Genomic DNA, 15,043 nt, shown 5'->3' with positions numbered 1-15,043 from the left:
TTTCTGTGACCTCCCATATTGCCAAAAAGAAAAGAAAAAGAAAAAAAAAGGAGAGAGAGGGAAAAAGGTGCCCTTCTATGCTCTTATTTCTTTTTCGTTTTTGGCTTTTGGGCCACACCCGGTGGCTCTCAGGGGTTACTCCTGGCAGGCTAAGGGAGACCATACGGGATGCCCGGGTATGTTCCTGGTTGGCTGTAATAAATGCAAGGCAAATGCCTTACCACTACCACTGTGCTATCACTCGAGCCTCACGTGGTTTTTTTGTTTTTGTTTTTTGTTTGTTTCTTTGTTTTGTTTTTGGGTCACACCCGGCAGTGCTCAGGGTTACTCCTTGCTCTATGTTCAGAAATCGCCTCTGGCAGGCAGTGGACCATATGGGATGCCGGGATTCGAACCACCATCCTTGTGCATGCAAGGCAAAAGTTTTACCTCCATGCTATCTCTCCGGCTTATTTCTAAGCTCTTCACACATCCCTCTCCAGATCTCTCAGGACTGACCAGTGAAGTTATGAACAGAGGAGTTTGGTGAAGATGCAGCCACGAAAATAAACTTTCTGAAAGCAAAGGAGCTTCGAGAAGCTTTGGCCAAGCAAGACGAGCTTGGTGTGGCTGGGTTGCAGGAACCGTGTGGACAAGTCCATTTCAGGGGGGCTTGCAGCCTCCTCCAGAGCGGGTGTTCTATTTTAAGGGAACTGAATCGGGAACACAGATGTTTCTGCAGTTAGCAGAGTTGGCAGCGCCGCGCCTGGCCCCAATCCGAGTTGCTAATGCAGGAAGGGGGGCTCGGAGCGCGCATCTAGCTCAGACCCACGCAAATCCCCTCCCCAGGAAACTGAGGCCCAGGTGGGCGCTCACCCACCAGCAGAAGGGCAGCAGTGTCCTGGGCAAAGGGCCGGGTACGCTTCTTCCCACCCCACCGCACACCCCGGGACTCCCTGACCTGGACTGGACTGGACTTGACTGGACTGGGCACTCCTTGGTCCAATCCCCGCCTCTGCTGCTCCCAATCCCCTCCCACTGTGCCCCCCCTTTGTCCCCCCAGCTCTGGCTTCTAAACCGGGTGGGGAACCCCAAGTGGAACGAACGTGTGTCCCTGTTGCATGGGGCTTCTTAAAAAAAAAAAAAATCAGACCTGTGCGAGGTGTTAGCAGTGCCTCAGTTTCCTTGTCTTGTGAAAGGGAGGCTCAGGGCTCCTAAGGCACCAACAACTCAGACTTTGAGAGTTTGGAGAAAACCATCACTCGGGACACAGTAGGCTCCAGAAAGAGAAATGCAAAAATAAATAAATAAATAAATAAATAAAAATCATAAAAAAAAATCATAGGATAGACTGCGGTTCGATCCCCTGGCGTCCCATATAGTTCTCCAAACCAGGAACGATTTCTGAGCGCATAGTCAGGAGTAACCCCTGAGCATCACCGGGTGTGTCCCCAAAACCAAAAATAATAATAATAATAATAACAATAATAATATATATATATATAAGCAACTTGCATAGAGCAACTTCCATCCATGCACTTCTGGAGTTTCAGGCTGCGAGGGCGGAAGGGCTGGATGATGTTTACACACAGCCCAGGGGGAAGGCGGCTGGACTCCAGTGGGAGATCCATTTTTTTTAACTTGAATTCAGCCAGCAACCCAGGGACACCCGGGCATTGATTGCCACCTAGGTCCGGGTGCCAGCCAGCCAGCCAGCAAGCAACCTCCCTTATTTTGAAGATCTGAGCCCCCTCGCCTGGTTGCAGGAGTCTCTGCCCAGCTGAGTTTCCAAGAGCCCGTTTCAGAGTTGCCCGCGAAAAGTCTCCCCCAAAAAGCACACCCCACATTGCAAATGTACAGGCCGGGACGTGGCCGGGAACCAGGGGCGGTCTGGGGGGGAACCACAGGAGTAAGCCCCGGGAGAAGTCTGGAGGGGAGAAACTGACAGCGTGGGGCCCCGGGGGACCCGGCGAGGCAATGCTCACCCATGAAAAGGCAGAAGAGATCGAGGCAGATGAGGAGCACCCGCTTGCTGCCGCTCCTCCTGGGGCTGTTGTTGAGCGCCGGGCTGCCTCCGTTCTTGCTCTCGGGAGCGATGGCCTTGTCGTACTTGTAGTTTTGCATGGCGCTGGCTGCCTCCTGCGCCCCAAGGACGCCCCGCGACTGCAAAGCCCGTCGGTCTGGGCTCACTCCTCCCGGCCGAGGCAGTGGCTATGGTTCTTGTAGCTATTGCAGCAGCTGCTGCTGCTGTTGCAGATTCCCAGGACTTGCAAGCTTGCAGCCCGAGCGTGCGTGCGTCTGTGTGTCTGTGTGTGTGTGTTGGTCTGTGTGTGCTCGGCTCTTTGCTCTCCAACTCAGATCGTTCCAAAGTCCCGTAGTGGGGTGGAGGGAGATGCCGAGAGCCAAATTTCGGAGCCGAAACTTGTGCAAGAGAGCCGGAGCTGGGCTGCAAAGTGGTGTCGGGGCGAGGGAGCTAGGCAAAGCCACCTTCCTCACCCGGCTGCTCGGTCCCTTAATGAATGGGAGCAGAGCCGAGCTCAGCCACTCTGGGGCGCCTGAAACTTTTCCTCCTCCTCCTTCTTCTCCCTTTCCCTCCTCCTCCTCCTCTTTCTCTCCTCCTCCTCCTCCTACTGCTGCTGCCGCCGCCGCCGCTGTGATCGCCGCGGTTTGTTTGCTGCACTTTTTATTTCACGAGGTCCTTTAAAAAAAAAGAGAGAGAGAGAGCGAGTAGAGAGAGAGGAACCTCCTTCCTTGGCTCCGAAGGGATCCCGAAAGCACAGCCCCTTCCTTAAGCTGTCTAAGACGTAGGATAATTAAGGCCACATTTCCCCCCACCCCCTTCCCCCCCAAATAAAAAAATAAATAAATAAAAGTCCTAAAAGGAAAAGTTACTCTCAAACCAGAGAACCCGGCAGCCCCTAGCGTTCAGAAACACCAACTTTGTCTGTCACAGAAACCAAAACCTAGATATAAAAATAAAAAGAAACATTATTTTTCTTTTTGCTGTCCTTGGGTCAGCTGGAGAGTGAGTGAGTTGTGCCTGTGTCGCTCAGAATCTTTCTCCTTTCGGACGAATCTGGGCTCATCCAAGTCTTTGGTTTTTATTTCAATCGTATTAGCCTTGAAAAGACTCAAAAAGAAGCGTTGTTGGATTTTTCCAGTGGCTCCAAATTTGAGGGTCTAAATACACCCGGTTCTGAGGATCCCAACTTGGAAAAGGCTACAGGACTCTGAAGTGACATGGAAAGTCAGTCTGTGCCTCAGTTTCCCCCTCTGCAAAAAGTTTCTCCCAAACAGGTCTTTGTGGAGATTGAGTTAAATCTCTAAGAACCTTACAAGGTGGCTGGTACTTAGGGAGTTGGTGCCATAAGGGAAAATCTTGGTCTTAAATCCTATTTGAAGATAGTTCTTCAAAGGCAATGAGGGATTGGGGTCTCTGGCCCTCGGGGTCTTCTTTATTATGTTTGGGGAGGGGGGAGATGACAGACATATTCAGTGTTTTGCCTTCAGGCTAATCTTACCGTGATTCATTTTCTGTGAGTTCATCTTTCTTCCAAATGGAGTTGCCGCATTTCCAGGGGAAATGTCCCCTTTCTCCTACATGCAGAAAGTCATGTATACAAAGGACAGTCAAGTGACGCTTCTCAGGTGCCTTTTTGTGACCCTAGAAATAGGAAATCCTTATATCTCACATTTATTTTGGTTAGGAGCCCACATTTGGCAGTGCTCAGAGGATACTTCCAGCTAAGGGGAAGAGGTGCCACCTCTATTCTGCACTGGGGGGTCCTGGGGTGCTGGATATAGAACTAAAAGCATGTGCCCCAGCCCTTTGGGCTATCACCCACAGCTGGCTGTAGCTTTTAGACACATTCTATTGATCAGAATCTCTTTTTCACTCTGACCTGGTATGGGGCTTGGTAACCTTATATTCAACCTCCATTGACCATCCATCACTAGTCCTTTCTCCAACATCCTTTATTCCCATCCATTTGTTCCATGCTCTGCTTAGGATGCAGAATTCCTTCTCTAACTTGCGAAAGGCTTCTCTTTGCTTTCTGATTTTTCTAAAATGCGACCCTTTCTCTGACCCCTTTTCTTTCTGCTCCCCAGAGAGAATCAACTTCCTCATCAATACTTTGTTGATAACACAGGTGTAGCACATACCATGGTCTAATGTGGGTTACATTTAGTAAAGACGTAACAGTTCGATCTCATTAGCTCCACAGCCTCTCCCAAAGGTTGAGTGCTACTGGCTGAAGGGCAAGTCCAGACTAAAGCATAAGCAGGACTGGCAAAGAAAGGCCAAGTTGCCTTCTTTCCCAGGTAAGAGCAACCAAACCCCCAGCAGATGATTAGGCCTTGCTTTCAGTGGCTCTAAAAATGCCAAACTGGGATAACTAAGATAGCAGGATTTTTTTCAGAATCTTTTGGAAACACCTTACCTTGAAAAGTTCAAATAACAGAAACTGTATCAGGCAGACTTTGAGAGTACTAATGTCCTAAAAGGAATTCAGGAATTCCCTTGTCACCCCCACTTCCCATTCTTTGTAATTATAATCATTTTCCATCACTAACCTTATCTTTGACTTTCTTTTTTTGTTGTTGTTTATTGGTGGGGCACACCCGGTGACGCTCAGGGGTTACTCCTGGTGAGGCGCTCCTGGTTTGGGTGGCCATATGGGATGCCAGGGGATCAAACCATGGTTCATCCTAGGCTAGCGCTGGCAAGGCAGAAGCCTTACCGCTTGTGCCACTGCCCCGGCCCCTTATCTTTGACTTTCTGAGCAGCCAGGGCAAGTCCTGTTAAAACCATAGCACTGCTTTTCCTCCATTAGACTCCAAAGTCCTGAGCTATTTGTGCTGCTGGGAGGGTCACTTGCATTTCTTCCATTATTTGTACTTCATCTACCTTTACAATCCCTCTTCTTTTCCTTCCCTGTGAAATGACTTATATTAATTAAAGAAAAAAAATTCTTTTCTGTGGGGTGAGTTAGAACCATACTTGGTGGTGCCCTGGCCTTAGGCCTGGATCTGTGCTCAGAGATCACTTCTGGCAGGATTCTAGGGACCATCAAGGTGCCCAGGATCTAAATTCGGTTGGCCACATGCAAAATAAACTCAATACCCACTGAACTATCTCTCCAGCCTGAAGAAAGAATAATTCTTCAAGCAGATTTTCATCATCATAAATCACATTGTTGGTGGCTTTCAGTTACTGGATTAGAGAGATAAAACAGCAGATTGCCTTGCTCACAGCTGACAGAGGTTCAAATCTTTTTCTTTTTTTGGTTTTGGGCCACACCCAGTGGTGCTCAGGGGTTACTCCTGGCTATCTGTTCAGAAATCGCTCCTGGCAGGCATGGGGGACCATATGGGACGCTGGGATTAGAACCAACCACCTTAGGTCCTGGGTCAACTGCTTACAAGGCAAATGCCTCTGTGCTATCTCTCCAGCCCCAGAGGTTCAAATCTTAACATTCCATATGATCACCTGATGCTCCCGGAGTGATCCCTGAGCACAGAAATTAAGTAAAATCGAAACATCTCTGGATGTGGGCCCAAAATAAAACAAAAAACACAAAATTGTTTTTAAAAAGTTACTGGGTAAGATTGCTCCCTTGAGCTAGCTGTACAATAAACACTGAGAATCTTCTTTGCATTAAGTGTTTCTGGATTAAAGTCGGCTACTAAATTATTAGGAAGGATAAAAGTTTCCCTTCTACAGGTATCCCAGTAGGGGAGTCAAGGGGAAATAGTGGATGTTTAAATAAGAGCTCTATTTCTATTAACTAGGTTCTCTGGGGCTTTTTCTATTTCTGTAAAAATTATTGTTTTAAAAACACTGATATATGGGAGTCTTATGCAAACAAAGTATATATTCAGACCACTCTTCTAAAGAGTACTGTTGAACACTGTTGATACTCATTCAAATTTCCAATATTAATATTGTTCTTTTAATAATAGGAACTAAAACAGCCTAAATAGATAGACTTGAAGACCTTTTGGCTTTAAACCTTAAAATGGAGGAGTTTTCTGTTGGAGTTGTGGATTGTGCTGGTTTCTTTGCTTGGCAGACACTTGGGGGCCTCCCCAGGCATCCCCTGACGGCTTGCCTCGGCTGAGGCGTGTCTCGCTGGGGCTGTGAGTTTTCTGTTGGAGTTGTGGATTGTGCTGGTTTCTTTGCTTGGCAGACACTTGGGGGCCTCCCCAGGCATCCCCTGACGGCTTGCCTCGGCTGAGGCGTGTCTCGCTGGGGCTGTGAGTTTTCTGTTGGAGTTGTGGATTGTGCTGGTTTCTTTGCTTGGCAGACACTTGGGGGCCTCCCCAGGCATCCCCTGACGGCTTGCCTCGGCTGAGACACTTGGGGGCCTCCCCAGGCATCCCCTGACGGCTTGCCTCGGCTGAGGCGTGTCTCGCTGGGGCTGTGAGTTTTCTGTTGGAGTTGTGGATTGTGCTGGTTTCTTTGCTTGGCAGACACTTGGGGGCCTCCCCAGGCATCCCCTGACGGCTTGCCTCGGCTGAGGCGTGTCTCGCTGGGGCTGAGTTTTCTGTTGGAGTTGTGGATTGTGCTGGTTTCTTTGCTTGGCAGACACTTGGGGGCCTCCCCAGGCATCCCCTGACGGCTTGCCTCGGCTGAGGCGTGTCTCGCTGGGGCTGTGAGTTTTCTGTTGGAGTTGTGGATTGTGCTGGTTTCTTTGCTTGGCAGACACTTGGGGGCCTCCCCAGGCATCCCCTGACGGCTTGCCTCGGCTGAGACACTTGGGGGCCTCCCCAGGCATCCCCTGACGGCTTGCCTCGGCTGAGGCGTGTCTCGCTGGGGCTGTGAGTTTTCTGTTGGAGTTGTGGATTGTGCTGGTTTCTTTGCTTGGCAGACACTTGGGGGCCTCCCCAGGCATCCCCTGACGGCTTGCCTCGGCTGAGGCGTGTCTCGCTGGGGCTGTGAGTTTTCTGTTGGAGTTGTGGATTGTGCTGGTTTCTTTGCTTGGCAGACACTTGGGGGCCTCCCCAGGCATCCCCTGACGGCTTGCCTCGGCTGAGGCGTGTCTCGCTGGGGCTGTGAGTTTTCTGTTGGAGTTGTGGATTGTGCTGGTTTCTTTGCTTGGCAGACACTTGGGGGCCTCCCCAGGCATCCCCTGACGGCTTGCCTCGGCTGAGGCGTGTCTCGCTGGGGCTGTGAGTTTTCTGTTGGAGTTGTGGATTGTGCTGGTTTCTTTGCTTGGCAGACACTTGGGGGCCTCCCCAGGCATCCCCTGACGGCTTGCCTCGGCTGAGGTGAGTGTTTGGGGGCCGGAGTTGCAGATCAGGCTGACTGCTGGACCCCTAGGCCCGGCAGACATTTTGGGACCTCCCCCAGCCTGCATCAACCTGGGAACTTTGACCTGATTCAGCATTAATCTCTTCAAGGCGTGTCTCGCTGGGGCTGTGAGTTTTCTGTTGGAGTTGTGGATTGTGCTGGTTTCTTTGCTTGGCAGACACTTGGGGGCCTCCCCAGGCATCCCCTGACGGCTTGCCTCGGCTGAGGTGAGTGTTTGGGGGCCGGAGTTGCAGATCAGGCTGACTGCTGGACCCCTAGGCCCGGCAGACATTTTGGGACCTCCCCCAGCCTGCATCAACCTGGGAACTTTGACCTGATTCAGCATTAATCTCTTCAAGGCGTGTCTCGCTGGGGCTGTGAGTTTTCTGTTGGAGTTGTGGATTGTGCTGGTTTCTTTGCTTGGCAGACACTTGGGGGCCTCCCCAGGCATCCCCTGACGGCTTGCCTCGGCTGAGGTGAGTGTTTGGGGGCCGGAGCGCGGCCGCTCCGCTGCGCTTCGCGGCCGCGCACTCCACCTCGCCAATGAGTACCACCACAACACGTAGAAAAACCCACAGCGTAAGCGAGACAATGGGGAGACTACGCAGACCAACTTCAACCATAGAGAATGAAGATGGAAACTCTGATGACCCAACAACGACCAACTACCTAAGCAGTCTTTCAGAAATGGAGTTTAGAGACGAAATATGGAGGTTGCTATCAGATATCAAAGAAAGTATAAATCAGAGCACTAATAAAAATCAAGAGAATATGAAGACAGAAATCAGAAAACTCCAAACTGAAATATCAGATCAGATAACAGGTCTGAAAAACTCAATAGACGAATTGAAGAACATAATGGATGAGTTTTCCAACAGGTTAACAGCAGCTGAGGATAGAATTAGTGCTTTAGAAGATGAGATGCATAACAACTTTACACAGCAGAAGAGATTAGAAAAAAACCTCAAATCAAATGATCAGACAATGGAAAATTTACTCAAAGAATATGAGAAGATGAAAATAGAAGTCTTTGATAAGCTCAACAGAAACAACTTCAGAATCATTGGAGTTCCAGAGACCCAAGAAGAAAATCTTCAGGAAGAATCAATGGTTAAGAACATCATCACAGAGAAACTACCAGAGCTAAAGAAAACATGTGACCAAATCCTGCATGCCCGAAGAGTACCAGCTAAAAAAGACCCCAGTAGAAACACACCAAGACACATCCTAGTCACCATGATGAAACCCACCGATAGAGATAGAATACTGCAAGCAGCAAGATCGAAAAGGGAAATTACATTCCACGGAGCATCCTTGAAATTTACAGCAGACCTGTCACCAGAAACACTCAAGGCCAGAAGGCAGTGGTGGGACGTAGTGGCAAAACTCAATGAAATAAATGCTTCGCCAAGAATATTGCACCCAGCAAAACTAAGTTTCAGGTTTGACGGATGTATACACGGCTTCACAGATAAACAACAGCTCAAAATCTTTGCAGACTCAAAACCAGCCTTAAAAGAAAAACTGAAAGATCTACTCTAAAAACAAGACAGAACAAAAAACACACCAAACTTCTACACAAAGATGGCAATAAATCCCATGACAATTATTTCTCTCAATGTCAATGGACTAAATGCACCAGTTAAGAGGCACAGAGTGGCGAAATGGATCAAAAAACTGAAGCCAACCTTCTGCTGTCTACAAGAAACACACCTGAATAGTCAGAATAAACATAGACTCAAAATCAAAGGCTGGAGGAAAATCATTCAAGCAAACAACACCCTTAAAAAAGCGGGGGTGGCCATACTAATATCAGATGACACAAACTTTATACTCAGAAAAATTGTAAGGGACAAAGATGGATATTATGTACTAATCAAGGGATTTGTACAGCAAGAAGAAATCACTCTCCTAAACATATACGCACCGAATGAGGGTCCAGCAAAGTATTTAATACAATTGTTGACAAATCTGAAGAAGGATATCAATAATAACACAATAATTGTGGGAGACCTCAACACAGGCTTGTCAACACTTGATAGGTCAACCAAATGGAAACCCAACAAAAATATACTAGACCTGCAAAAAGAAATGGATGAAAGAGGCCTAGTAGATATATATAGGGCACTCTATCCTCAGAAACCTGGATACACATTCTTTTCCAATGTACATGGATCATTCTCCAGGATAGATCATGTGCTGGCACATAAAACATACCTCCATAAAATAAAAAAGATAGACATTTTGCAGGCTGCCTTTGCTGACCACAAGGCTCTGAAGTTAGATGTGAACTGCAAAGGGACACAGAAGAAAAAATTTAACACCTGGAAGTTAAACAGCCTCATACTCAATAACCAGTGGGTCCGAGATGAAATCAAGGAGGAAATCAAAAGGTTCCTGGAAACAAATGACAATAAAGACACAAACTATCAGAACTTATGGGACACAGCAAAAGCAGTACTGAGAGGAAAATTTATAGCTTTGCAAGCACACATCAGGAAGGAAGAAGGAGCTTACCTGAGTAGCTTAATGACACAGCTAATAGAACTAGAAAGTGCTCAACAAAAGGACCCAAAAATAGGGAGACAGAAGGAAATAACAAAGCTGAGAGCAGAAATCAACGAAGTGGAAACCCAAAAAAACAATCCGAAAGATCAACGAAAGCAGAAGTTGGTTCTTTGAAAAAATAAACAAGATTGATAGACCATTGGCAAAACTCACAAAGCAAAAGAAAGAGAGAAACTTGATAACGCGTATTAGAAATGAGAAGGGGGAGATCACTACAGATACTGCAGAGATTCAAAGGGTATTCAGAGAATACTTTGAGAAACTCTATGCCACTAAATATGAGAACCTGGAAGAAATGGATAAATTTCTGAACTCATATAACCTTCCACGGTTGAATAAAGAAGAGGTAGCATATCTAAACACCCCCATCACTATTGAGGAAATTAAAACTGTAATCAAAAATTTACCCAAAAACAAAAGCCCAGGCCCTGATGGATTCACGAATGAATTCTTTCAAACCTTTCAAGAGGAACTACTACCAATTCTGGCCAGGCTCTTTTATGAAATCGAAAAAACAGGAATACTTCCAAATAGCTTTTATGAAGCCAACATCACCTTAATACCAAAACCTGATAGAGATGCTGCCAAAAAAGAAAATTACAGACCAATATCCCTGATGAACACAGATGCAAAGATCCTCAACAAAATCCTGGCGAACAGGATCCAGTGCCTCATCAAGAAGATCATTCACTTTGATCAAGTAGGTTTCATCCCAGGAATGCAAGGATGGTTTAACATCCGTAAATCTATTAATATAATACACAACATAAACAACAACAAAAATAAAAATCACATGGTCATATCAATAGATGCAGAAAAAGCATTTGATAAGGTTCAACACCCATTCTTGATTAAAACTCTCAGCAAGATAGGAATAAAAGGAACCTTTCTCAATATAGTCAAAGCCATCTACCAGAAGCCAGTGGCAAATATTATCCTCAATGGAGAAAAAACTAAAATCCTTTCCTCTAAATTCTGGTACAAGACAAGGATGTCCTCTCTCACCACTCCTATTCAACATAGCACTGGAAGTACTTGCTATAGCGATTAGGCAAGAAAAAGATATCAAGGGAATTCAGATAGGAAAGGAAGAAGTCAAGCTCTCACTGTTTGCAGATGACATGATACTCTACTTAGAAAACCCTAAAGACTCTACCAAAAAGCTTCTAGAAATAATAGATTTGTATAGCAAAGTGGCAGGATACAAAATTAACACACACAAAATCAATGGCCTTTTTATACACGAATAATGATAGGGAAGAAATGGACATTAAGAGAACAATCCCATTCACATTAGTTCCACACAAACTCAAATATCTTGGAGTCAACCTGACTAAAGATGTGAAGGATCTATACAAAGAAAACTACAAAACACTGCTCCAAGAAATAAGAGAGGACACGCGGAAATGGAAACACATACCATGCTCATGGATTGGCAGGATCAACATCATTAAAATGGCAATACTTCCAAAAGCATTGTACAGATTTAACGCGATTCCTCTAAAGATACCCATGACATTTTTCAAAGAAGTGGATCAAATACTTCTGAAATTCATCTGGAACAACAAACAACCTCGAATAGCTAAAGCACTCCTTGGGAAAAGGAATATGGGAGGCATTACTTTCCCCAATTTTAAGTTGTATTACAAAGCAACAGTTATAAAAACAGCATGGTATTGGAATAAAAACAGACCCTCAGATCAGTGGAATAGGCTTGAGTACTCAGAGAAGGTTCCTCAGACATATAACCACCTTGTTTTTGATAAAGGAGCAAAAAATCCTAAATGGAGCAGGGAAAGCCTATTCAACAAGTGGTGTTGGCACAACTGGTTAACCACTTGCAAAAAAGCGAACTCAGACCCCCAGCTAACACCATATACAAAGGTAAAATCCAAATGGATTAAAGACCTTGATATCAGAACTGAAACTATAAGGTATATAGAACAACATGTAGGTGAAACACTCCAGGACATTGAGACTAAAGGCATCTTTAAGGAGGAGACAGCACTTTCCAAGCAAGTGGAAGCAGAGATAAACAGATGGGACTATATTAAGCTGAAAAGCTTCTGCATCTCAAAGGAAATAGCGCCCAGAATACAAAGGCCACCCACTGAGTGGGAGAAATTATTCACCCAATACACATCAGATAAAGGGCTAATATCCAAAATTTACAAGGTACTGACAGAACTATACAAGAAAAAAACAACTAACCCCATCAAAAAATGGGGAGAAGAAATGAACAGACACTTTGAAAAAGAAGAAAGGCAAATGGCCAAAAGGCACATGAAAAGATGTTCAACATCACTAATCGTCAGGGAGATGCAAATCAAAACTACTATGAGGTACCACCTCACGCCACTGAGATTGGCACACATCACAAGAAAGGAAAACAAGCAGTGCTGGCGGGGATGTGGAGAGAAAGGAACTCTTTTTCACTGCTGGTGGGAATGCCGTCTAGTACAACCTTTATGGAAAGCGATATGGAGATTCCTTCACAAACTGGAAATTGAGCTTCCATACGATCCAGCTATACCACTCCTAGGAATATACCCAAGAAACACAAAAATACAATACAAAAAACCCTTCCTTACTCCTATATTCATTGCAGCGCTATTTACAATAGCCAGACTCTGGAAACAACCAAGATGCCCTTCAACAGATGAGTGGCTGAAGAAACTGTGGTACATATACACAATGGAATACTATGCAGCCATCAGGAGAGATGAAGTCATGAAATTTTCCAATACATGGATGTACATGGAATCTATTATGCTGAGTGAAGTAAGTCAGAGGGAGAGAGAAAGACGCAGAATGGTTTCACTCATCTATGGGCTTTAAGAAAAATGAAGGACATTTTTAACAATATCTCAGAGACAAGAGAGATGAGGGCTGGTAGGTGCAGCTCAGGACATGCAGCTCATCACATAGAGTGATGAGTGCAGTTGCAGAGATGACTACACTGAAAACTATCATAAAATGTGAATGAATGAGGGAAGTAGAAAGCCTGTCTCGAGTACAGGTGTAGGGGGGTGGGGAGGAGGGAGATCTGGGAAATTGGTGGTGGGAATGTTACACCGGTGAAGGGGGGGTGCTCTTTACATGACTGTAATCATACAACTATAATCATGTTTGTAATCACGGTGTTTAAATAAAGATAAAAAAAAAAAAAAAAAAAAAAAAAAAAAAAAAAAGAACAATGTGTTCTGGATATCTGGGGGTGGATGTGGGATGTTTTTCTGCAATGCAGAAAGGCAGGAGGAAAAAGAAATATCTTGGAAGTCTCTATTTTCTGGTGAGAATTTTCATCTTAATGTTCATTTAATGTGAACAAATGAGGGAAGCAGAAAGTCTGTCTAGAGTATAGGTGGGGGTGGGTTGGGGAGGAGGGAGATTTGGGACATTGGCGATGGGAATGTTGCACTGGTGAAGAGGGGTGTTCTTTACATGACTGAAACCCAACTACAATCATATTTGTAATCATGGTGTTTAAATAAAAATATTAAAATTAAAAAAAAAAAAAAAAAAAAAAAAAAAAAAAAAAAAAAACCTTAAAATGGAGTCATCTGACCAGCAAGTAGAATGTGATGGGGTAGATTAGATCCTTTAGCATGGTATCATTTCAAGGTAATTAAGTAATTAAAATTCTTGGTGAACATAGGTTAACAAAATTCAGCCCTGGAAAATGACATTCAATGAGTTTATATAAGACTAGACCACAGTCAGGGATAAGTGATTTTTTAAAAAAAAATTAACTTATTATGTGTGTTGACAGTATAATATCTATTTTATTTTATTTTTTCTTTTTGTCTTGGGCCCACACCCAGCAATACTCAGGGGTTATTCCTAGCCCTGCACTCAAGAATTACCCCTGAAGGTGGATGCCAGAAATCAGCTGTGTGCAAGGCAAGCACCCTACCCACTGTAATATCTCTCCAGCTCCATTCTTAACAAACTGATACTTCCCAAGAGAGTTCAATGCCTTTCATTTCCAAAATCTCTTGTTACCATTTCAAGAATCACTCCTGGCAGGTTCTCGGACAAAATGAGAGTGTTGGGTTACCCAGGTGCTAGACAAGTGCCCGATGCACCCACTGTACTACCTTTTCATTCACACACACCCCTTCTTAGTGAGCCACACCCCAGCAGTTCTTAGAGCTTACTCATTGCTCTGAGTTCCTGCATCATTTCTGGAAGGGGGATCAAACCTGGGTTGGCAACATGCAAGGCAAATGTCCTACCTTCTGTGCTATCACTCCAACCCCACTAGTTCCCTTAAAAAAAAAAAAAATTAAGACCTTGCAGTTTCTTGAGGCTTCCAAAGACAATAAGTCCATAATGCTTTTTCCCCTTTAATCTAGTTTCATTCAGTTTTGTTTTTCAAGATTATTTGTGAAACTCAAAACAAGTCACTTACTTAAACAAAATCAAACTATGAGAGCACTTTCTTTAAGGGCACTTTCACTTCTATTATCTACTTTCTTCTTACAACTCCCTGAAGTAGTTGAGCTTGCTATTAGTCCCATTTTATAGATGAGAACAAGGAGATGAAGCCCATTTAACTGGCTAGGTCTGGTTTTCTGCGTAAGTAAAAAGGAAATTATTCTAGCATTAGCTCATGCCATACAAAATAGAGCTCAGTGCAGCTTATAAAGGCATTTGCACTCACTGATCTCACTTCAGTGGACAAGATAAAGATTTTTATCTTGATCTTAGATGTTTAGGTACTGACTTTTAGAAAGATAAAAGATTTACTGAAAGCTGAACTAAGGAGAATCCTAAATCCACTAGAACCCAGGCTTTCTGAGACCTTTACTTTCTCCCCAGAAGCTTCCACCCTCAAAGGTATTCAGAAATAATGTTTTTCTATTGTGATTTAGAGTAATTTTGAATAACTGAGGAATGAAACTCAAATCTTTTATGAAAAGAAAGAGGGGCCAGAGTGATGATAGCACAGTGCGTAGGGTATTTGCCTTGCATGGAGGTTGAACCAAGTTCCATCCCAAGCATCCTATATGGTCCCGGAGCCTGCCAGGAGTAATCCCTGAGCACCAGTCCAAAAACAAAGTGAGAGAGAGAAGGGAGAGAGAGAGAGAGAGAGAGAGAGAGAGAGAGAGAGAGAGAGAGAGACAGAGACAGAGAGACAGAGAGAGAGACAGTGAGAGAGGGGGAGAGAGAGAGACAGAGAGAGAAACAGAGAGAGAG

The 15,043-nt window shown here is 44.9% G+C and overlaps 1 protein-coding gene across 1 annotated transcript in view; it reads right to left on the bottom strand.

Annotated features, from left to right (window-relative positions):
- Window positions 1–2,165, bottom strand: part of PLPP3 (phospholipid phosphatase 3) — an 85,136-nt gene extending 82,971 nt beyond the window's left edge. Inside the window, exon 1 of the mRNA XM_049774601.1 lies at window positions 1,965–2,165. Within this exon, the coding sequence (XP_049630558.1) occupies window positions 1,965–2,103 (139 nt within the window). The 5' untranslated portion in view covers window positions 2,104–2,165. The remainder of the gene's footprint in view (window positions 1–1,964) is intronic.
- Window positions 2,166–15,043: the final 12,878 nt, after the last annotated feature.

This window comes from Suncus etruscus, chromosome 6, assembly GCF_024139225.1.
Source record: "Suncus etruscus isolate mSunEtr1 chromosome 6, mSunEtr1.pri.cur, whole genome shotgun sequence".
NCBI classification, from domain to species: Eukaryota; Metazoa; Chordata; class Mammalia; order Eulipotyphla; family Soricidae; genus Suncus; species Suncus etruscus.
This window is presented reverse-complemented; position numbering and strand designations above follow the sequence as displayed.